This window comes from Drosophila navojoa, chromosome X (genome assembly GCF_054131105.1).
Source record: "Drosophila navojoa isolate 15081-1374.11 chromosome X, UAZ_NAV_1.0, whole genome shotgun sequence".
In the NCBI taxonomy this organism is placed as follows: Eukaryota; Metazoa; Arthropoda; class Insecta; order Diptera; family Drosophilidae; genus Drosophila; species Drosophila navojoa.
The window spans coordinates 5,750,400-5,769,260 of NC_142895.1; the positions used below are offsets into that span (position 1 = coordinate 5,750,400).

General features: G+C 42.3%; 3 protein-coding genes across 7 annotated transcripts in view; 2 read left to right on the forward strand and 1 right to left on the reverse strand.

The window, feature by feature from the left end:
* The first annotated feature begins 505 nt into the window (after positions 1 to 505).
* out (outsiders) lies at positions 506 to 11,740 on the forward strand. The gene is made up of 5 exons (XM_030389889.2): positions 506 to 946; positions 9,268 to 9,444; positions 9,527 to 9,653; positions 9,712 to 11,238; positions 11,312 to 11,740. The coding sequence occupies exons 2-5, from the start codon at positions 9,280 to 9,282 to the stop codon at positions 11,449 to 11,451; spliced, it is 1,959 nt and encodes a 652-aa protein (XP_030245749.1). The 5' UTR covers positions 506 to 946; positions 9,268 to 9,279; the 3' UTR covers positions 11,452 to 11,740.
* Positions 11,741 to 12,320: 580 nt separating this feature from the next.
* LOC115564981 (uncharacterized) lies at positions 12,321 to 18,425 on the forward strand. Of its 5 annotated transcripts, none has more exons than XM_089264307.1 (5): positions 12,321 to 12,931; positions 13,736 to 13,945; positions 14,014 to 14,284; positions 14,344 to 15,615; positions 18,210 to 18,425. In XM_089264307.1, the coding sequence occupies exons 2-5, from the start codon at positions 13,772 to 13,774 to the stop codon at positions 18,335 to 18,337; spliced, it is 1,845 nt and encodes a 614-aa protein (XP_089120433.1). In that variant the 5' UTR covers positions 12,321 to 12,931; positions 13,736 to 13,771; the 3' UTR covers positions 18,338 to 18,425. The 5 variants fall into 5 exon arrangements, with proteins under 5 accessions (XP_089120433.1, XP_089120432.1, XP_089120435.1 ...); XM_089264306.1 differs by having other exon boundaries at positions 12,321 to 12,637; XM_089264309.1 differs by having other exon boundaries at positions 12,321 to 12,575.
* Positions 18,426 to 18,586: 161 nt separating this feature from the next.
* LOC115565019 (chronophin) overlaps positions 18,587 to 18,861 on the reverse strand; it is a 92,240-nt gene continuing 91,965 nt past the window's right edge. Inside the window, exon 5 of the mRNA XM_089263310.1 lies at positions 18,587 to 18,861. The gene's annotated coding sequence lies outside the window, so the exon portion shown is untranslated.

Consider the following 18,861-nt stretch of genomic DNA (forward strand, 5'->3'; position numbering starts at 1 on the left):
TGCTAAATTATAAAAAATAAATATTAAAAATATTCAAATATACTCTGAAATATTTTTAATAAATAATATTATATATACTGATGAATAGTTTTATTAATAAATAATATAAATTGAATATACCATTTCCATATAACTTATTAACATAGATTGTAAGCAAAATACATATATACAAGACCTAGGTATATTTTAAAAATATTTATATAAATATTAATTAATTGTGTAATATAAATATTCAAATTTTTTAAAATTATTTACATAAATATTATTAAATTGTATAATATATAGATATTTAAATTTATTTTGAGATATATTTATAAAAAATAATGTACATGAAGTAAACATAAATTGTTGAATAAATACTAATCAAAATTTAAATATATTTGATTTATGACATAGAACTTAGAACTAAATGATAACCCATAGTCTGTGTGTGTCTAGCATACCCCCTCCACAGTCACACACATTCATGTACAGGGTATCGCGCTATAAAACCAACAGCAATATCTGCTAGCAGGCAAGTCGAGTGCTGGACGCGTAACAGTTAACAACACGTTCGGCTCAGCTCGAGTAACGTGTGTGTGTGTGTGCGTGCGTGTGCCTGTGTGTGCTCTACGTATAATTACATATGTATTAACATTGGCGCTAACGTTAACATTCGCATTAACAGCGACATTTACATCTATTGTACATTGTTCAAGCCGGGCTTTGTGCTCTTCCCATTGTATTTGAGCGCTGTGCTGTGTAAAATCGCTATTGTGAAGTCAACAAATAACTATTAGCAAACATTTTTTTTATTGTGAATTTATTTAAAGTGTGTATATGTGTGTGTGTGTGTATGCGTTTATCAGCCATCTAATGAACGTATAGAAAGCCAAAAAAATTCAAATACACGTTATTAAACTGAAAGCAAAGGCGAAATCTAGCATCGGAAGTGATAAACTGTCGCGTAAGTCAACCCACAGCTATGGCAACAAGTGGAACGAAGTTATTCGGGCTGGGGCATGCGCCCTTCCTGTATGTCTGTCCCAGTGGCATTTCCCGCGTGCCCTGGCCAAATTGAGTTAGCCAAGAGCTGGGCGAAAAAAAAAACACAGTGTACAAAATCAAATTATCAATGTTTGAGCTGCATGTTTTTTTTTGTTTTTTTTTTTTTTTTTTGTATCGTTTATAAAACCGTTTCACCTTGGGGCTCAATAAGCGTAGTCAACTGTAGTAGAGCCTGCAGAGTGCTATCTCAAATAGAAAGGGATTTCGATTCGGCAGAGGAACAACAACTTATAACAAGTCATTCTAGAACCAGTTACTCTGCAATTAGCAGTAGTTAAAGTTAAAGTCATGAAGCATTTAAAAGTTGTGATACGATCAAAACATTTTAATTCAAGCAATTCCAGAGTTTCGGTCGTGTTTTAGATGTTAAAGTTAAAAGTTGAGTTTATCATTATCATAAAATAATGACAAAATAAATAAATATTGCATTTTTTATTAGATCTATATGATTTATATGATCTATGTATATGCTCTATGTGATCTATATGATCGATATAATCTATATAGTTGATCTATATGTTCTATATGATCCATATGATCTACATATATGATATATGTGAACTATATTAACTATATGATCTATATGACCTATATAATCTATATGATCTATATGATCTATATGATATATATGATCTATATGATCTATATGATCTATATGATCTATATGATCTATATAATCTATATGATCTATATGATCTATATGATCTATATGATCTATATGATCTATGTGATCTATGTTATCTATATGATACATATGACTTATACATTTCATATTTATATTTCATATATTTCTACGGTCTCTGTTATCTATATGATACATATGACTTATACATTTCATATTTATATTTCATATATTTCTACGGTCTCTACAGTTTTATATTCGAATTATACGATCCATACGATACGATGTGATCTATTTGCTCAAAAACTAATACGATTATATATTGAATAGGATCTTTGAAAATATGGCATTTACATATGATCTACATAATCTATAATTTAAGGCGTCCATATAGGATCTGCACGAATATATTTTATATATTTCATATATATGCTCCATATAATCCATATCAGCTATACGATCTGTACGCTTCATATAATCTAGACAATGCTATCAATTGATTTTGCACAAATATGCAAAGTGTAGTTGGTTTTTCTCTCAGTGTGCCCTTGGCCTCAGGTTTACTAGCGGACATTATGTGTATGAAGATTAGAATCCAAGAGTCTGATTATTATCGGCGAAATACGAAAATAGCTGTCGGCTGAGTGTACGCCGTAGTTATCGCAGTGAATGCGATGCGGTGTCGATAAAGACAGGCAGAGGCGATAAATGTCGATCGTTACAGATGTCTGGGATGGCATAGATTAACAATGTGCAGCTTGGGGAATTGCTCGGTTGATATGTTTGTCCGTTTGTGGGGTCGCTCGTCATGTTTGACAGGGCGAATTGCCATCGGCTAATGGGGAAAATGTTTTGGGCTTAGACCGCTTTGGATGCTCCTCAAGTGGCATTCGTATTGAATTTCATACACATTCCCTTCACAGAACCACTTAGGGCGCACACATTAGCCGCGTCAAATTGAAGTACGTGAATTTATTTGGTTGTTGAACAAACTCAAGCAAAACTCAGCCTAGAGAAATGACTTGAAATGCGCATTAAATGCATAAACAAGCGACACGCCACTCGCATTGAGCCCGAAAATCGAAAATCCAAAACCAAAACTGAAACCAAAACCGAAAACCAAAAACCGAAAACCCAAATCGAAATCCCAGCTCTGAGTCGGCACGCAGCGGGACAAAGGAGGGGCTGGCTGGCCGGCTCATCGACACATGTGAGAATGCGTCGGGTGCTGGGATTATTTTGCGGCCTATGTGTGCGGCGTGACTGTACGACAATAGCAAAGGCAAAGGCAAACCCAAAGGCAACTGCAACTGCATTGCACACTGACTTAGCACGCAGTCCAATAACAATAATCAAAATACACCTAAATATAGCAATTCCTATGGCAACAGCAACTGGAACCGCGACTACGTACAACACGTGTGCCGTAATCAATGTCACGAAATATTTAATGCGCTGCGCTGACATCTGAGCTGATGGCCCGTCTAATCCATAATCCAGCACACTCAAGCCGAACTCACTGTCTTTGCCTCGGATATCAAAGCATAGAACTTTCATTTCAAATTCAAGCCAAGTTTGCATTTCAATTTCACTTCAAACAGCTCAGCGAGTGGCAGGTGATTCGACTCATAGATCAACTTGAATACTAAAACACAAACTGCATCAACTGATCTCAAGCTGGTAGCTGGGAAAACAATCTAACAGAAAGCTATAATTAACTAATCAGTCAGCTGCTAGTCTACTTGTTCAGGGTATGCAGGGTTCTGGTTCTGGTTTAACTAGCTGATCTTCAGAGATATATCTATAAATATAATGGAAGACCTTATGACCCTTATGAATCCAAATGGGCTCTACTGTATTTATATTATAATTGCGATCAGTTTTAGTGGGTGTCAACGACTGCGTAATACTCGTCCGAGCATATGATATTATGATTTGTTTTAATAACAAACCTTGTAAGACTTATCACTAGGCTTATCATTATTAGATAGAAATATTATGTTATTTTAATAGCTAAGATTTGATATTTACACTCGGCTCAAGAAATCAGCAGCACATAGAAATATCAAATTGAATACTTGTTGAGCTCCACCATAGATCGGAAGCATTACTCCAATTGCTATTCTCGCCAGCTCTCTGTAGTGGAGCTCAATAGTAATATAAACTTTTGATCAATTTATAGAGCTGTATATTTCCATGTGATGCTAATGCCTAAAATATAATATAAATATAAAAATAGCACCCGATTAGCCCCGTGGTAAACCTTGCTAGGACCAAGTCTCGACCTGCTTCAAACATCTTCATATGCTTCAAGAATTTGGTAATTGTTGACTCTACCCATCCAGCAATTGTGGGTAGGGTCCACTACAACTAAAATGACGACAAATCTAGCTAAACTATTGAATAGCTTTTATAGAATCGTTTGCCAATTATGCCGTCTGAGAGAATAGCATTATATTAGCGAACCGAGCCTTTGATTCAATCAATGAGACTATAATAGAGTGCATCAGAATTTTATTGGCACCTCGGTTCGATTGAACTCATTTCGTTTGCTCAGATTGACTGGCCGCTTATCTATATCGTATAATTGTAGTGGGATTGTGGGAGCGCGCGAGAGGGTGAGGGTGAGAGACAGAGATCGTCCCGAAAAATAATGCCCATTAGAGTGCAATCAATAACTAGCTGTAACTCGCACCCATATCTATGGGCCTCAATTAACGCTCATTGACACAATTTAATTGTTCAGCATTCGAAGTGAACGAAACTCTGCTACACTGAGCGAAAAATATGTACAATAAAATGATATAAACCTTTTAGCAATCGAATGCAAGAAAGAGCTAAGAAATGCTCAACCATGAAATATACAATATAATATATAAATTATAATATAAATTATTTTGAATTGCTAGAGTTTTTCTCACAGTGCATATTGGGTGTCTTGTGAGTATAATTGAAAAATTGCGCCGTTCGATTAATCTCAATTAAATGGCAAACAAACTGCCAATTGGCTAGCGAAATGATGAAAAACAAACGAAAAGGGAACACGAAACGCAGCCTCAACTTCCGCCTGGCAAAAGATACAGATATATGGCAGATGTATCTGCCAGATACACGAGCGAGAGCTACACCTGTGGCTACATCTTGTTGTTGTTGTTGCTGTTGTTGTTGTTGTTGTTGTTCCCTTAAGTAGACAAATATGTGAACTTGAGTAACAAGTGTTTCACTATTTGTATTCTGGCTCCGCGCCTCCTCCTGATAAGCTAACAAGAGAGACACGAGACAGACAGAGAGAGAGCGAGAGAGGGAGAGCGAGCGAGTAAAGGGCTAGTTACAATGACCTAATCAATAGAGCCGACAGCGTCGATGCCAATATCGATGTCTATAGTCTATGTCTTTTATCTACGAGTGAGTCAACGGCACAGACTAATTACCAACACCGAACGGCGCATGATAAGCCGCATCGGGCCGCTAGATAGCGATGCGACCGGGTGCGGCCGGTATCTTAGCTGCTGCTTGTTTCCCAAATGTCGTAGCACACGGGCCTGTTGTTTTATGCATCCACAATCAATACACAAAATATATAATAAGCTCGATGTAGGTACATGTATATGCATATTGATATAGATATGTTATATAATGGCATTTATTAGATAATATTAGTGAAGCGACAGAGTTTGATAAGAGATACGCTTTCGCATGGGCTGAACAGAGTTTCTATGAAACTTGTTGGATAGGCAAGAAAACTGAAGCAGACAGAGTATACATAGGTAAAGCATACTGAGTATATGAAGTATACAAAGTATATTGAAGTATACAAAGTATATGAAAATATGTACATAATGTATACAAAGCAATAGAGGTATATGAAAGTATGAATATAAAGTATATATATACTAAGTATTGTATATGATGTGTCTAAAGTATACCAAGTATAAGATGCAGATGAAATATAAATATATAAAATGCAGAATATAGAGTATCTGGGATATACAATGTTTTTAAGGTATATATGGTATATGAAGTATCAGAAATATACAAAGTTTACAAAGCACATGATGTATAAGAAGTACATAAGGTATACAAAGTATATAAAGTATCTGAAATGTATAAAGTTTAGAAAGTATATACAACATATTTCGAGAATAAAAAGTAGACATAATGAATAAAGCATACAACTACGAGTATTGTATATTCGATTTGGGCTAATCTACCCAAGGCCATCACGACAGAGCTAAGAAACATCCAAAGCAGACTTTGCTCTTCTTTCCACAATATCACGTCATATACACATCTGTATATATATACGTATATAGTTATATACACATATATTATTCCCCATGTCAAGCTCTTAGCAAACAAATAAGTCAACGAAACGTAGCAAAAATAATCTTTTTCTTGTTTGCTTGACTAATTAAAGTCAGATGTACGTATATAAAAATCTGATTTAATTGGAATTTAATCACGCTGTTTGCTTTTTTATAAGAATCATATGTATAATTAAATAATTCACTATTTAAATAGGCATAATTATATGCTTGAAGTGTAGAGGTTAGCCAAAAAGTCACAGACCGAAACCAGTTAGGCTCGGGGGCAGCTCTATAAATAGCATCCACTTATAATATTATTCTTGCTTTAATTTATGGATACGACAAGGTATGGATTTACTCCATAAATTGTAATCGCTGAGAAAGTATGACGATAGAATATGTCTATATAGATTTTAATTTGTAACAGTCTTGAATGAATTTCGTGAATGAATCATGTACTCTTAAACTAGCTGATATATAATACTTGAGCTTACCGTTAGCCCTCGAGTAGAGAGTTTCGAGTACAGCGAGAAATTGCGAACAGTCATCGTGGCTTGCTGGAAATCGAGTGTCTGTCTCTCTCTCTCTCTCTATCTCTATCTCTCTTTCGCTCCTGATGATCATGAATTCTGACGTATGCGGAATGAGAATCATTAGCTTGCGTGCTGTTGATAATGATGATAATGATGGTGATCATGATGATGATGACGCCTTCGCGTTTTGTCATGCTAATGGCGTACTTATTATTGTCCATGCCGCATGACTTGCGAAAAGTAAAACCATTAAATAGCCCCAATCGAAGCGACGACAAATCACAACTAGCTGCAAACCGGTCGAGTTGATAACGCTTGTTAAGTATCTCTCTCTCTCCCTCTCTCTCTCTCTCTCTCTTTGACTCTGCTCTCTCTCTCTTGGTCAGTCTGGCCGCTGTCAGTCGGGTCCAGTCTTCGGGCCAACTAAATATTTGGACTGGCTGCGTGTGCTAAGCGAAAGTTATTTGCGTATACCCTGAGATCATTTCAACTGGGTATATAGTCGCTCTCATCTATAATGTATGCCAGTGGCCGAAATGGGAGTGGCTGAAGCCCTAATATACGCTTACATATTGATTGATATGCAATAGACGCGCCCATAACGAGCTGCCCTAAAGGAAATACCGGAGTGCCCTAAAGGAAACACCGGAGTGAGAGATTTCTTCGACAGATGAAGCTTACATTAAATAATCGATAATTAGAGTTATCGAACTTTAGTTCAAGATAGATTCTGGCATATAGATACTCACAAGTATTGTGTAATCCACATATTATGATCGATTTTGACTAGGACGAGTTATTGATCTTTAGTTTTATAAAGCTAAAATAACCAACAAGGGCATATAGATATTCCTAAACAATCTCCAGTTTGTGCTTGGGTTTGAGCAAGTTATAATAAAGCTTACCAACTCTGGCTTATACTAGTTACCCCCGAGTACTGTGCAATCCAGTCAGGGTATTCCATAGCCGAATACTATCGAACTGCATAGCTCTTGTCTTATTTTGTCACAGCCGACACGGGCATTGATCGATGGCATGAGTGCGTGAGGCTGTTAAGTGCTGCTCCCCTTTTCTCAGACTTGATCTTGGTCATGGTTTACCTCGGCTCCCCTCCTCGCCTACAGATGGTTTCATTCAGTACGCCCCTGACACTGACACTGTCTGTCGGAATCTCTGACAGCGGGCGTCAATTTATGGCACGCTTCGATGGAGTTCAATGGCAAACAAGAGGACGGCAGCCACGACAACAACTCCAACAACTCCAGCAACTCCAGCAACGGCAACCACTCGCTATCTTCAGCTGCGATGAAGACATCCAAGTGCCAGCAGCCAAGTGCACTGGCAGCACCAGTTGGTTGGCCTGTCTCCGAATTATCGCTGCATAAATAGAACTCTACAGATGAGGGCGATGCCAGACTGAAAGAGAGAGAGAGAGAGAGAGAGAGGGGGGTGGAGAGAGGGACGCAGATAGGGGCTATGCTTAACTGCTCTTTTCCTTATGGACTCTTCATTATTTTTACAACTAAACCAAATGATTTTGTGTTTTTTTCTTGTGTTTTGTCTCTGCGTTTTTATGAAGAACCCAAATGACGGCGACAGTCTGCCTCTACCACTGCCTCTACCCCTCGTCCAGCAGCAATTCCTGTCTGGCTGCAACCATCAGCCATTAAGCCAGCTCCATGGCATCGCATTGATCTCAATGAACCGGGCACACCCGCTAAGTGATTTCCCAAGCCACGTTCGATTGCCGCTCGCTCTGGGCGAAGAAGCAACAGCGATTGGTGCGACTATCGTGTTTTGCATATAAATACGAATCGCTTAGAAAGATCGACGCGGTTTTTGGTCACGTCGCGCCCATATGGCAAAATCAACACAATATATTGTAGAAAGCACATGTCTAAGACAGACCCAGACCCAGACCCAAACCCAAACCCAAACCCAGACCCGTTCCTACCATAATAGTAATAATGCCTAGCATGGGGGACGGTCTGCCGACGTTGTCGGCGACAATGCCAATTAGCAATTAGAGCATTATCTAGCATTAGGCAATGGCAATAACAATAATGATGAGGTGTGCCGCGGCATGCCGCAAGGAGTCGAAGTCTAACAGCTCTGATAGACCGCAATTTTCCACCTTACAAATGGCGACAATTTTGCATAGCTTCAGGTAAACGCTGATAGATCAATAGATAGATGCCTGTCTGGTTATGCCATGTTAGCTTAGAAATTAGAGTTGAGTTTGTCTATAAGAAAGACATGCTATTTAATCATGCCATGGCATGCGTCCGACTTGTGGCTCTTCAATTGGTTTCGCAAATATTTGCCCTCTAAGCAAAGTCTTCACTGACTTCCGGTATATCGGGATTTTTCTGCTTGAGCACGAATTCAATGTCATGTTGCGTAGTTATCTGAAGATTATCTAATCGGGTAGACGTTTTCGTATGCTAACAAGCCAAATTATAACTGTGAAATGCATTTTGGGGTAGGGAGAAATGGGGAGAGAGACATTCGATCTCTTTGAGAGTAATTTCCTGACCGTCGTAAAGATTCTTGCGGACCCAAAAGTTGTCTTGGCTAACTCTTGTTTAAGTTTCCAACATTCTATACTTTGAACTGGGATTTGGATTGGGCTACATTTCGATTGTAGAGAGATCTGTGAACTAATGTACCCTATCCAATCCACTTCAGTCAACTAAATGCAAAAGTCATGCAGAAGTAAAGTCTAAGACTTTTCCCACTTCTTGCACTCCCATTGCAGGCATCAACTACCATGGATAAGTCCACGTTGACACAGAAGAATTACGCGAGCGTCTACAATGAGACGACGAAGCCCAAGAAACCGAAGCGTCGCGACAAGAGCGATCTGGGTCCCGATTTTGTGGCGCCCGATGGCGGCTGGGGCTGGGTCATCTGTGTGGCCGCGGGCCTGAATAATGTGAGTACCACAGAGAGAGAGAGAGAGAGAACTACAGCAGATATGGAAACGACTTCAACTAATCCTTTCTGGCTTTGTATAGTTCTTCATGTTTCCGGCACTGCAGCAGTACGGTCTGATCTACCGGGCGCGCATGTCGACGCTGGGCTTCGATGCCAAGGAGACGACGATCATTGTGAATGTGGTGATGACGCTGTCCTCGCTAGTGGGTAAGTCACAGCATCTCTGGGTGGATCTAGGCTCGGTAACTACATCGACTATTTCCAGGCATTTTCAATGGAGCAATGTTTCGGCGCTTCACCTTCCGCCAGGTGGCGCTGGCTGGCGCATCCCTTGGCTTTTTGGGCATCTTCGGCTCGGCCTTTTGCACCACCTTCTGGCAGTACATCATCTGCCTGTCGCTGATCTATGGTGTGGGCCTGGGTCTGGCCATGGCCGCCGTCTCGCTGGCCGTGAACACGTACTTTAAGCAGAGCCGCCGGCGTGCCACCGGCTTCTCGTGGACCATCACGGGCCTGGGACCCATCATCTTTCCGTACGTGTCCACCTTTCTGCTGGACTACTATGGCTCGCTGGGCACGATTCTGGTGTATGCCGGCATCGCGTTCAATGCGGTGCTCTGCGCCCTTACGCTGCAGCCGGTGATGCGGCATGTGCGCAAGCCGGAGAAGCCCGAGCCCGACAGCGTCGATCCCAAGGACCAGCCGGAGCTGCTCGAGGCCAATGGCAATTTGCTGTCCGCGGGCAGCGATCCGTGGAGCGACTACGAGTGCAAGTACTGCCAGTACCAGAAGCGCGCCAAGCGTGGCATCTTCTCCTCGCAGTATCTCTTCAATGACGACGATCCCGAGCATCCCGGCTACGAGATCACCGATCCAGGCACACCGATGCTGGCACGGGCCAACGACGGCTGGTTCGGCTCCAAGTTGTCGCTGGCCTCCGAGCGGCGGCAGGTGCTGCTGCGCCAGGCCTCTGTCAGTGTCGCGACCTCGGCGGCCACCAAGCTGAGCCGCGACAACTTGGACAAACTGGAGGAGGCCAACGAGGCCGATCGGCTGCAGCGGCAGCAGGAGTCGGCCATGGGTCTATCCAAGCCGAACTACTTCAATCGTGAGCGCGGCGACCTCGGCCGGTACGCTAGCAAGACGAGCATCTACTCCAAGCCGGGCGGCGAGGAGCCCCTGCGCTGCACTTGCGCCGAGGACAAGGCGGTGCTGGAGAAATCAGCCGAGGCGTTGCGTCTCCAGGAGCAGGCACTGCAGGCCGCCGTCGAGGCCGAGGAGGTGGCCAAGCGCAAAATGAAGTTTCGCCAGAAGGTGGCCAAATTCTTCGATCTGGATCTGCTGCGCAATGTGACCTTTGTCAATCTGGTCGTCGGCATGAGCATCATGATGTTCGGCGAGATGAACTTCTCGGTGCTCACGCCGTTCATTCTGAACAGCTATGGCTATACGAACGAGCAGTGCTCCCTGGTCATGTCGCTGCTGGCCTGCATGGACATCTCGGTGCGCTTCCTGGCCCCGCTCTTTCTCGAGAAGGTGAACCTGGACAATCGGGTGCTGTTCGCCTTCGGCATCATTTGCATCGCTGTCGGCCGCGTCATCGTCACCATGGCCTCGTCCTTCAACGTGATCGTGGCCGTCTTTCTGCTCATCGGCTTCGGCAAGGGTTTCCGCACCATATTCTCCCCACTGATCATACCCAGCTATGTGCCGCTGCGTCGCCTGCCTGCCGCCTCCGGACTGCAGCTGATCTTCAACACGCTCTTCTCCTTCGCCATGGGACCCCTGCTGGGTGAGTATTTCCGCTCGAGTGCAGCACACTGGAATCCCTCTAATCTCGAATCTCCATGCTTTGTGCTTTGCAGGCGTCATCACCAATGCCTATGGCTACAGCGCCACCATTCACTGCCTCAACTTCCTCACCGGCCTCGCCCTGCTCATGTGGATCGCCGAGTCAGCGATCCGACGTGCGCTCGGCAAGCCGTACAGCCCACCGGAACAGTAGCGGTCAGCTGGGGCAGCCCTGCTGCAGGAGAGCTACTTATGCGGCCCACCACTGTAGACCAGTTGGCCCAGGTCAAATCTACATCCGTTTCAATTACCTTGTCTATAGTATTACCCTAAGCAATTCGCATTAACTTCGGCTCGTAAGCTCGTACCATAAGCTGCTAGAATTTAAGAGATATTACCTAGCGTAATACCCGATTGCATATACTTCATAAGTACTTATAGTAAGCTATAAAAAAATATTTTTTTTTTTTATATACATATATGTGTTAGCTTTAACGGAACTGTACTTTAAAAACTGAAGAACTGAGTTAACATACATTTATTTGGCTAAAGTTTTTAGATCATTTTATTTTTACTGTACCATGTATACTGTAAAATCTCTAAAAAAAAAAAATTATAATAAAATAAAGTAAAATACACATATTATTGTTCGATTAAGAAATATATAAAGATCAACAGTGTACACTCGGTTAATGAACACAATTCTTGTTTGAGACGTTCGTTAACCGAGTGTTCACTGTATATGAGAATACATTTACTGGATGCCCTGAGGCCAGTTAGCACTGAAATATAAATTTCGTTGGTTTTCTGCACAGTTGGCGTTCGCTAATATCATAAGAAGTTAAGCAAAGTTGAACAAGAATTTAAATAAAATTTAATATCAATTTAATGAAAAATAAGTTTCACTGTGTAAACTGAATTCATCAAACACACCTCGCTGCTGGCTCGCTCGCTTGGCTTTACTGGCGTTAACAGTCGCAGCGCTGTGGGCTGCACAGCATGCACTGCTGTTAGTTAACAGCACGCTAACAGTTCGCTGTTGAGCGCTGCACACTGTTCGGCGTCTCTCAATTGGATTGGCATTTGCGCTGATTTGACGTCGGGCAATTATCGGTATTTAGTTTGTTTGAGCAGCTAAAAGAGACGAGACCGCGGCCCACGTATTGAGCCGATAACCGTTTACCCGCTTAACCGCTCAGCCGCTTAATCGCTTAGCAATTGTTAACCATCGAAGCGGCATGCCAATTGGATAAGTGCAATTGCAGTGCCGCATTGTTTGAATTGGATTCGAATTCGAATTTCGGTTACGTTGCGTCAATTGGACGAAATTAGATTGCGGTGCGTGGTGCTGGGCGACGTTGAACTTGATGAGTTGCCAAAGTCAAAGCCACTAAAAAGATGTAAAATTATTTATTCATCTAATCGTTTCTTTTTTGTTTGCTTTTTTTTGTAAATGTGGGCGTGAGAGTGTGGGCGTGTGTGTGAGCGCACAAGTAAAAATAAAATTGCACACGCAAAACGAGAAGGAGAAGGGAGGGCAGAAGGCGCCAAGAGGCAGATCGACTGCCAGCGATAAATTCGCATTCGCATTAGCCAAGAGGAGCAAGCCAAAGCAATTAGCGACAATTATATATATATCAATTGATATATGTATATATATATATATATATATAAATATATATATTGTCATCGAGGTATGCACACACTTGCTTAGAGATATATCAATCTATGGCTGATTAGATGGCCTGATTAAATCGGTTCTGTAACACGTTCTTATCACGAATTTCGCTCATGAGCTGGGCGCACCTGCCCGCAGGGGCGTGGCTCTAGGGCAGCAAAAAGAAATCGAATCCCTCAAATCAGTTAGCGATCCCAGGCAATCGATCGATCGCACAAAAGAACTATTGTTATCACTTGGCTGTATCTCTCGCTATATAGAAGCTACATATATGTAGTAGTAGCAAACAGATAAAGATAAGATCAACAAGCGAGCCATTGACAGAGCGAATTGGCTTGCAGTTTGCACAGGTAACTAAGGCAGTGAGTGATAAGGCTTGATCGATCAATAGAACTAAGGCAGCAGGAGCTGAGATCGTTTACAACTATTATGCAACATATATCATATATATATATATATATGCTATATACCATCTACTAATCATAGTCTCTAGCTCTAGTTGGCCAAAATGATTCATTGTAGGCTTAGGTTGGTCTTGGCAACGTCTGGTCATATGACGAGGCTGATTGGGCGGGCAAAAGATCTCAGCTCTGAGCACGACAAAAACAACAACAACAACTACAACAACAACAACCACACGATCTCATACCTGACATCTGCCTCGTTCTGTCGCAGTTAATTCTGACAAGTGCTCGTTAGAACTCTATTGCAATTGAACTGGCTTTAAATCATTCCGGAATTGACGTCGATGCCACGCTCATGACATCGGCTCCCGTTGCGTCACAGTGCGAACTGATGAATCTATTGGCATTGATTGCAGAGCGAGGCCAGAGGCGCCAGCGAGACGAGATCCGACATGCCGTCCCAGGAGCAGAAGGTCTATGGGGATACGACACAGCCGCTGCCGCGCCGGGCCGCAGGAGACGGCGTCTACTACAACCGGAAGGACAAGAGTGATCTTGGCGAGAATTTTGTGGCGCCCGATGGCGGCTGGGCGTGGCTGGTGTGCATCGCCGCCGGCATATCGAATGTAGGTAAAATCGAAACTCCCATCCAGTGCCAAGCAATTATCCATGGGCAATGCCATCGCTCTGACAGATGTCGCTGTATCCGTGCCTGCAGCAGTTCGGCCTGCTGTTCGGCCAACGCCTCAGTGTCCTGGGCCTGAGCAGCTCCCAGGTGACGACCATAGTCAATACGCAGCCGGCTGTCGCTGCCTGTTCGGGCCTGCTCAACGGGCCCATGTTTCGGCGCTTCACCTTCCGCCAGGTGGCCATGGCGGGTGCGCTGCTCTCCTTCACCGGCATCGCGCTGAGCGGCTTCTGCGAGACCTTCGCCGGCTACATAGTCGCCTATTCGGTGCTTTACGGTAAGTCGTGTGCCATTCGATTGCTCCAGTTCCTTGGTCACATCCATCTCCATTCTCAGGCTTTGGCATGAGCATCAACGTGTCGGCCTCCTCGCTGGCCATCAACACATACTTCCAGCAGAAGCGGCGACGCGCCGCCGGCTTCTCGTGGACCATCACCGGACTGGGGCCGATCTTCTTTCCATATCTGGTCACCTTCCTGCTGAGCATCTACGATGTCCAGGGCACGGCGCTGATCTTTGCCGCCCTTTCGCTGCACAGCTTTGTCGGCGCGCTGATCTTTCAGCCGGTGCGCTATCACCTGCGCCCGAACGCTGCGACTGCGGCTGCGGCTGAGGCTAAGGATGAGGCTGATGCGGCACTCAAGCAGGCGGAGCAGCAGCCGGAGATACTGTGCGCCCATTGTATGCTGCAGCGCAAGCGCGAGCCGGGCGGCATCTTCTCCAGCCAGTATCTGTACCAGGACGACGATGCCCAGCGACCCGGCTACGAGATCATTGAGCCGGGCACGCCCATGTTGTCGCGGGCGAACGACGGCTGGTATGGGTCCAAGATGTCGCTCAGCTCTGGACGCATGCGCTTCCGCACGGTGTCCAGCTCGAAGGACTTGGAGCATACGCAACGCGTGGCCAGTCCTGCCAGCAAGGAGCAGCAGCAGGACGATGACTTCCTGCGGCCGAACTACTTTCGGCGAGAGCGCGAGGAGTCCATGCTGGAGTCGAGTCGCTGCAGCTGTGCGGAGCAGCGGGCGATCGCTGCTGCTCGCCAAATGGAGCAGCAAGCGGAGCACAACAACAACCACAGCGGCGACACGGAGCTGCCGCCGCCATCCCAGATGAGTTTCGTGCAGAAGATCGTGACCTTCTTCGACCTGGACCTGCTGCGCGACATAACGTTTGTGAATCTGGTCTTCGGCCTGACGGTCATCAACTTCGGGGAGCTGAACTTTGCGATTCTGACGCCGCTCATATTGACGGACTTTGGATTCGAGACGTCGCAGATCACGGTGGCCATGTCCCTGATGGCCGGCATGGACATGATGGTGCGCTTCCTGGTGCCGTTCGTCACCGAGAAGATACCCTGGGATAATCGCGTCTTCTTTCTCATTGGCGTCATGGGCATCGCCATCGGACGCACCGGCGTCGCCTGCACGCGATCCTACATGGGCATCCTGGCCAGCTTCACCTGGATTGGCCTGTGCAAGGGCGTGCGCACCATCTTCTGGCCACTGATCATACCAGGCTACGTGCCGCTGAATCGTCTGCCAGGCGCCTCTGGCCTACAACTGCTCATCACGGGATTGTTTACGCTCATCTTTGGTCCCTTTGTGGGTGGGTATCTGTATCTGTATCTGTATCTGTATCTGTATCTGTATCTGTATCTGTATCTGTATCTGTATCTGTATCTGTATCTGTATCTGTATCTGTATCTGTATCTGTATCTGTATCTGTATCTGTATCTGTATCTGTATCTGTATCTGTATCTGTATCTGTATCTGTATCTGTATCTGTATCTGTATCTGTATCTGTATCTGTATCTGTATCTGTATCTGTATCTGTATCTGTATCTGTATCTGTATCTGTATCTGTATCTGTATCTGTATCGTATCTGTATCTGTATCTGTATCTGTATCTGTATCTGTATCTTGTATCTGTATCTGTATCTGTATCTGTATCTGTATCTGTATCTGTATATGTATCTGTATCTGTATCTGTATCTGTATCTGTATCTGTATCTGTATCTGTATCTGTATCTGTATCTGTATCTGTATCTGTATCTGTATCTGTATCTGTATCTGTATCTGTATCTGTATCTGTATCTGTATCTGTATCTGTATCTGTATCTGTATCTGTATCTGTATCTGTATCTGTATCTGTATCTGTATCTGTATCTGTATCTGTATCTGTATCTGTATCTGTATCTGTATCTGTATCTGTATCTGTATCTGTATCTGTATCTGTATCTGTATCTGTATCTGTATCTGTATCTGTATCTGTATCTGTATCTGTATCTGTATCTGTATCTGTATCTGTATCTGTATCTGTATCTGTATCTGTATCTGTATCTGTATCTGTATCTGTATCTGTATCTGTATCTGTATCTGTATCTGTATCTGTATCTGTATCTGTATCTGTATCTGTATCTGTATCTGTATCTGTATCTGTATCTGTATCTGTATCTGTATCTGTATCTGTATCTGTATCTGTATCTGTATCTGTATCTGTATCTGTATCTGTATCTGTATCTGTATCTGTATCTGTATCTGTATCTGTATCTGTATCTGTATCTGTATCTGTATCTGTATCTGTATCTGTATCTGTATCTGTATCTGTATCTGTATCTGTATCTGTATCTGTATCTGTATCTGTATCTGTATCTGTATCTGTATCTGTATCTGTATCTGTATCTGTATCTGTATCTGTATCTGTATCTGTATCTGTATCTGTATCTGTATCTGTATCTGTATCTGTATCTGTATCTGTATCTGTATCTGTATCTGTATCTGTATCTGTATCTGTATCTGTATCTGTATCTGTATCTGTATCTGTATCTGTATCTGTATCTGTATCTGTATCTGTATCTGTATCTGTATCTGTATCTGTATCTGTATCTGTATCTGTATCTGTATCTGTATCTGTATCTGTATCTGTATCTGTATCTGTATCTGTATCTGTATCTGTATCTGTATCTGTATCTGTATCTGTATCTGTATCTGTATCTGTATCTGTATCTGTATCTGTATCTGTATCTGTATCTGTATCTGTATCTGTATCTGTATCTGTATCTGTATCTGTATCTGTATCTGTATCTGTATCTGTATCTGTATCTGTATCTGTATCTGTATCTGTATCTGTATCTGTATCTGTATCTGTATCTGTATCTGTATCTGTATCTGTATCTGTATCTGTATCTGTATCTGTATCTGTATCTGTATCTGTATCTGTATCTGTATCTGTATCTGTATCTGTATCTGTATCTGTATCTGTATCTGTATCTGTATCTGTATCTGTATCTGTATCTGTATCTGTATCTGTATCTGTATCTGTATCTGTATCTGTATCTGTATCTGTATCTGTATCTGTATCTGTATCTGTATCTGTATCTGTATCTGTATCTGTATCTGTATCTGTATCTGTATCTGTATCTGTATCTGTATCTGTATCTGTATCTGTATCTGTATCTGTATCTGTATCTGTATCTGTATCTGTATCTGTATCTGTATCTGTATCTGTATCTGTATCTGTATCTGTATCTGTATCTGTATCTGTATCTGTATCTGTATCTGTATCTGTATCTGTATCTGTATCTGTATCTGTATCTGTATCTGTATCTGTATCTGTATCTGTATCTGTATCTGTATCTGTATCTGTATCTGTATCTGTATCTGTATCTGTATCTGTATCTGTATCTGTATCTGTATCTGTATCTGTATCTGTATCTGTATCTGTATCTGTATCTGTATCTGTATCTGTATCTGTATCTGTATCTGTATCTGTATCTGTATCTGTATCTGTATCTGTATCTGTATCTGTATCTGTATCTGTATCTGTATCTGTATCTGTATCTGTATCTGTATCTGTATCTGTATCTGTATCTGTATCTGTATCTGTATCTGTATCTGTATCTGTATCTGTATCTGTATCTGTATCTGTATCTGTATCTGTATCTGTATCTGTATCTGTATCTGTATCTGTATCTGTATCTGTATCTGTATCTGTATCTGTATCTGTATCTGTATCTGTATCTGTATCTGTATCTGTATCTGTATCTGTATTGTATCTGTATCTGTATCTGTATCTGTATCTGTATCTGTATCTGTATCTGTATCTGTATCTGTATCTGTATCTGTATCTGTATTAGTAGCTGTAGCTGTTTTTTTATCTATGTTGTTCTACATATCTTGATCTTCATCTGATTCATGCAGGTCTAGTGCGCGATCGCTTCAATTACTCGGTGGCGCTGCACTGCCTCAATGCGCTGTCCTTTTTGGCTGCTGCTTTGTGGGTCCTGGAGGCGCTGCTGCGACGCCAAAGACGCAAGCTGGCCAGTTGATTAATATCAATATTTAAAAAATATATTATTATTTTTTAGCACTAAGCTCTTATGTAAACTATGCACAAATACATATGTACATATTATACTAGCTGACAAATCCTTAGCTTTGCAGTCAAATAATAAAATTTATAGCATACCTTTATGCGCTACACAATATCAGCTAATTCAACTGCTTCACATTTTTGTTGCATACTTTTAGGCAGCTCCAATATTAAATACAGGAATAAATCAAGGCACGTACAAATATTACGTTTATTTAAATATATTGATAAAATTGCAATTTTCTCAGCTTAGATACATAAAAGTGACTTTGATTCGCATTTTATATGTCTTATAATAGCATTTCAATAGCTTATTTCTTCATTTTCCTGTGTTTTTTTTTATCTCTTTATTCCGCTTAAGTAATTAGAAACATACGTACACATTGCGCAGCCGCCCCCACACGCACGTGACAATGGGGCGTGGCCAAACTAGACTTTCCATATTGCTACGAACATATATATGTATATATATATATTTAC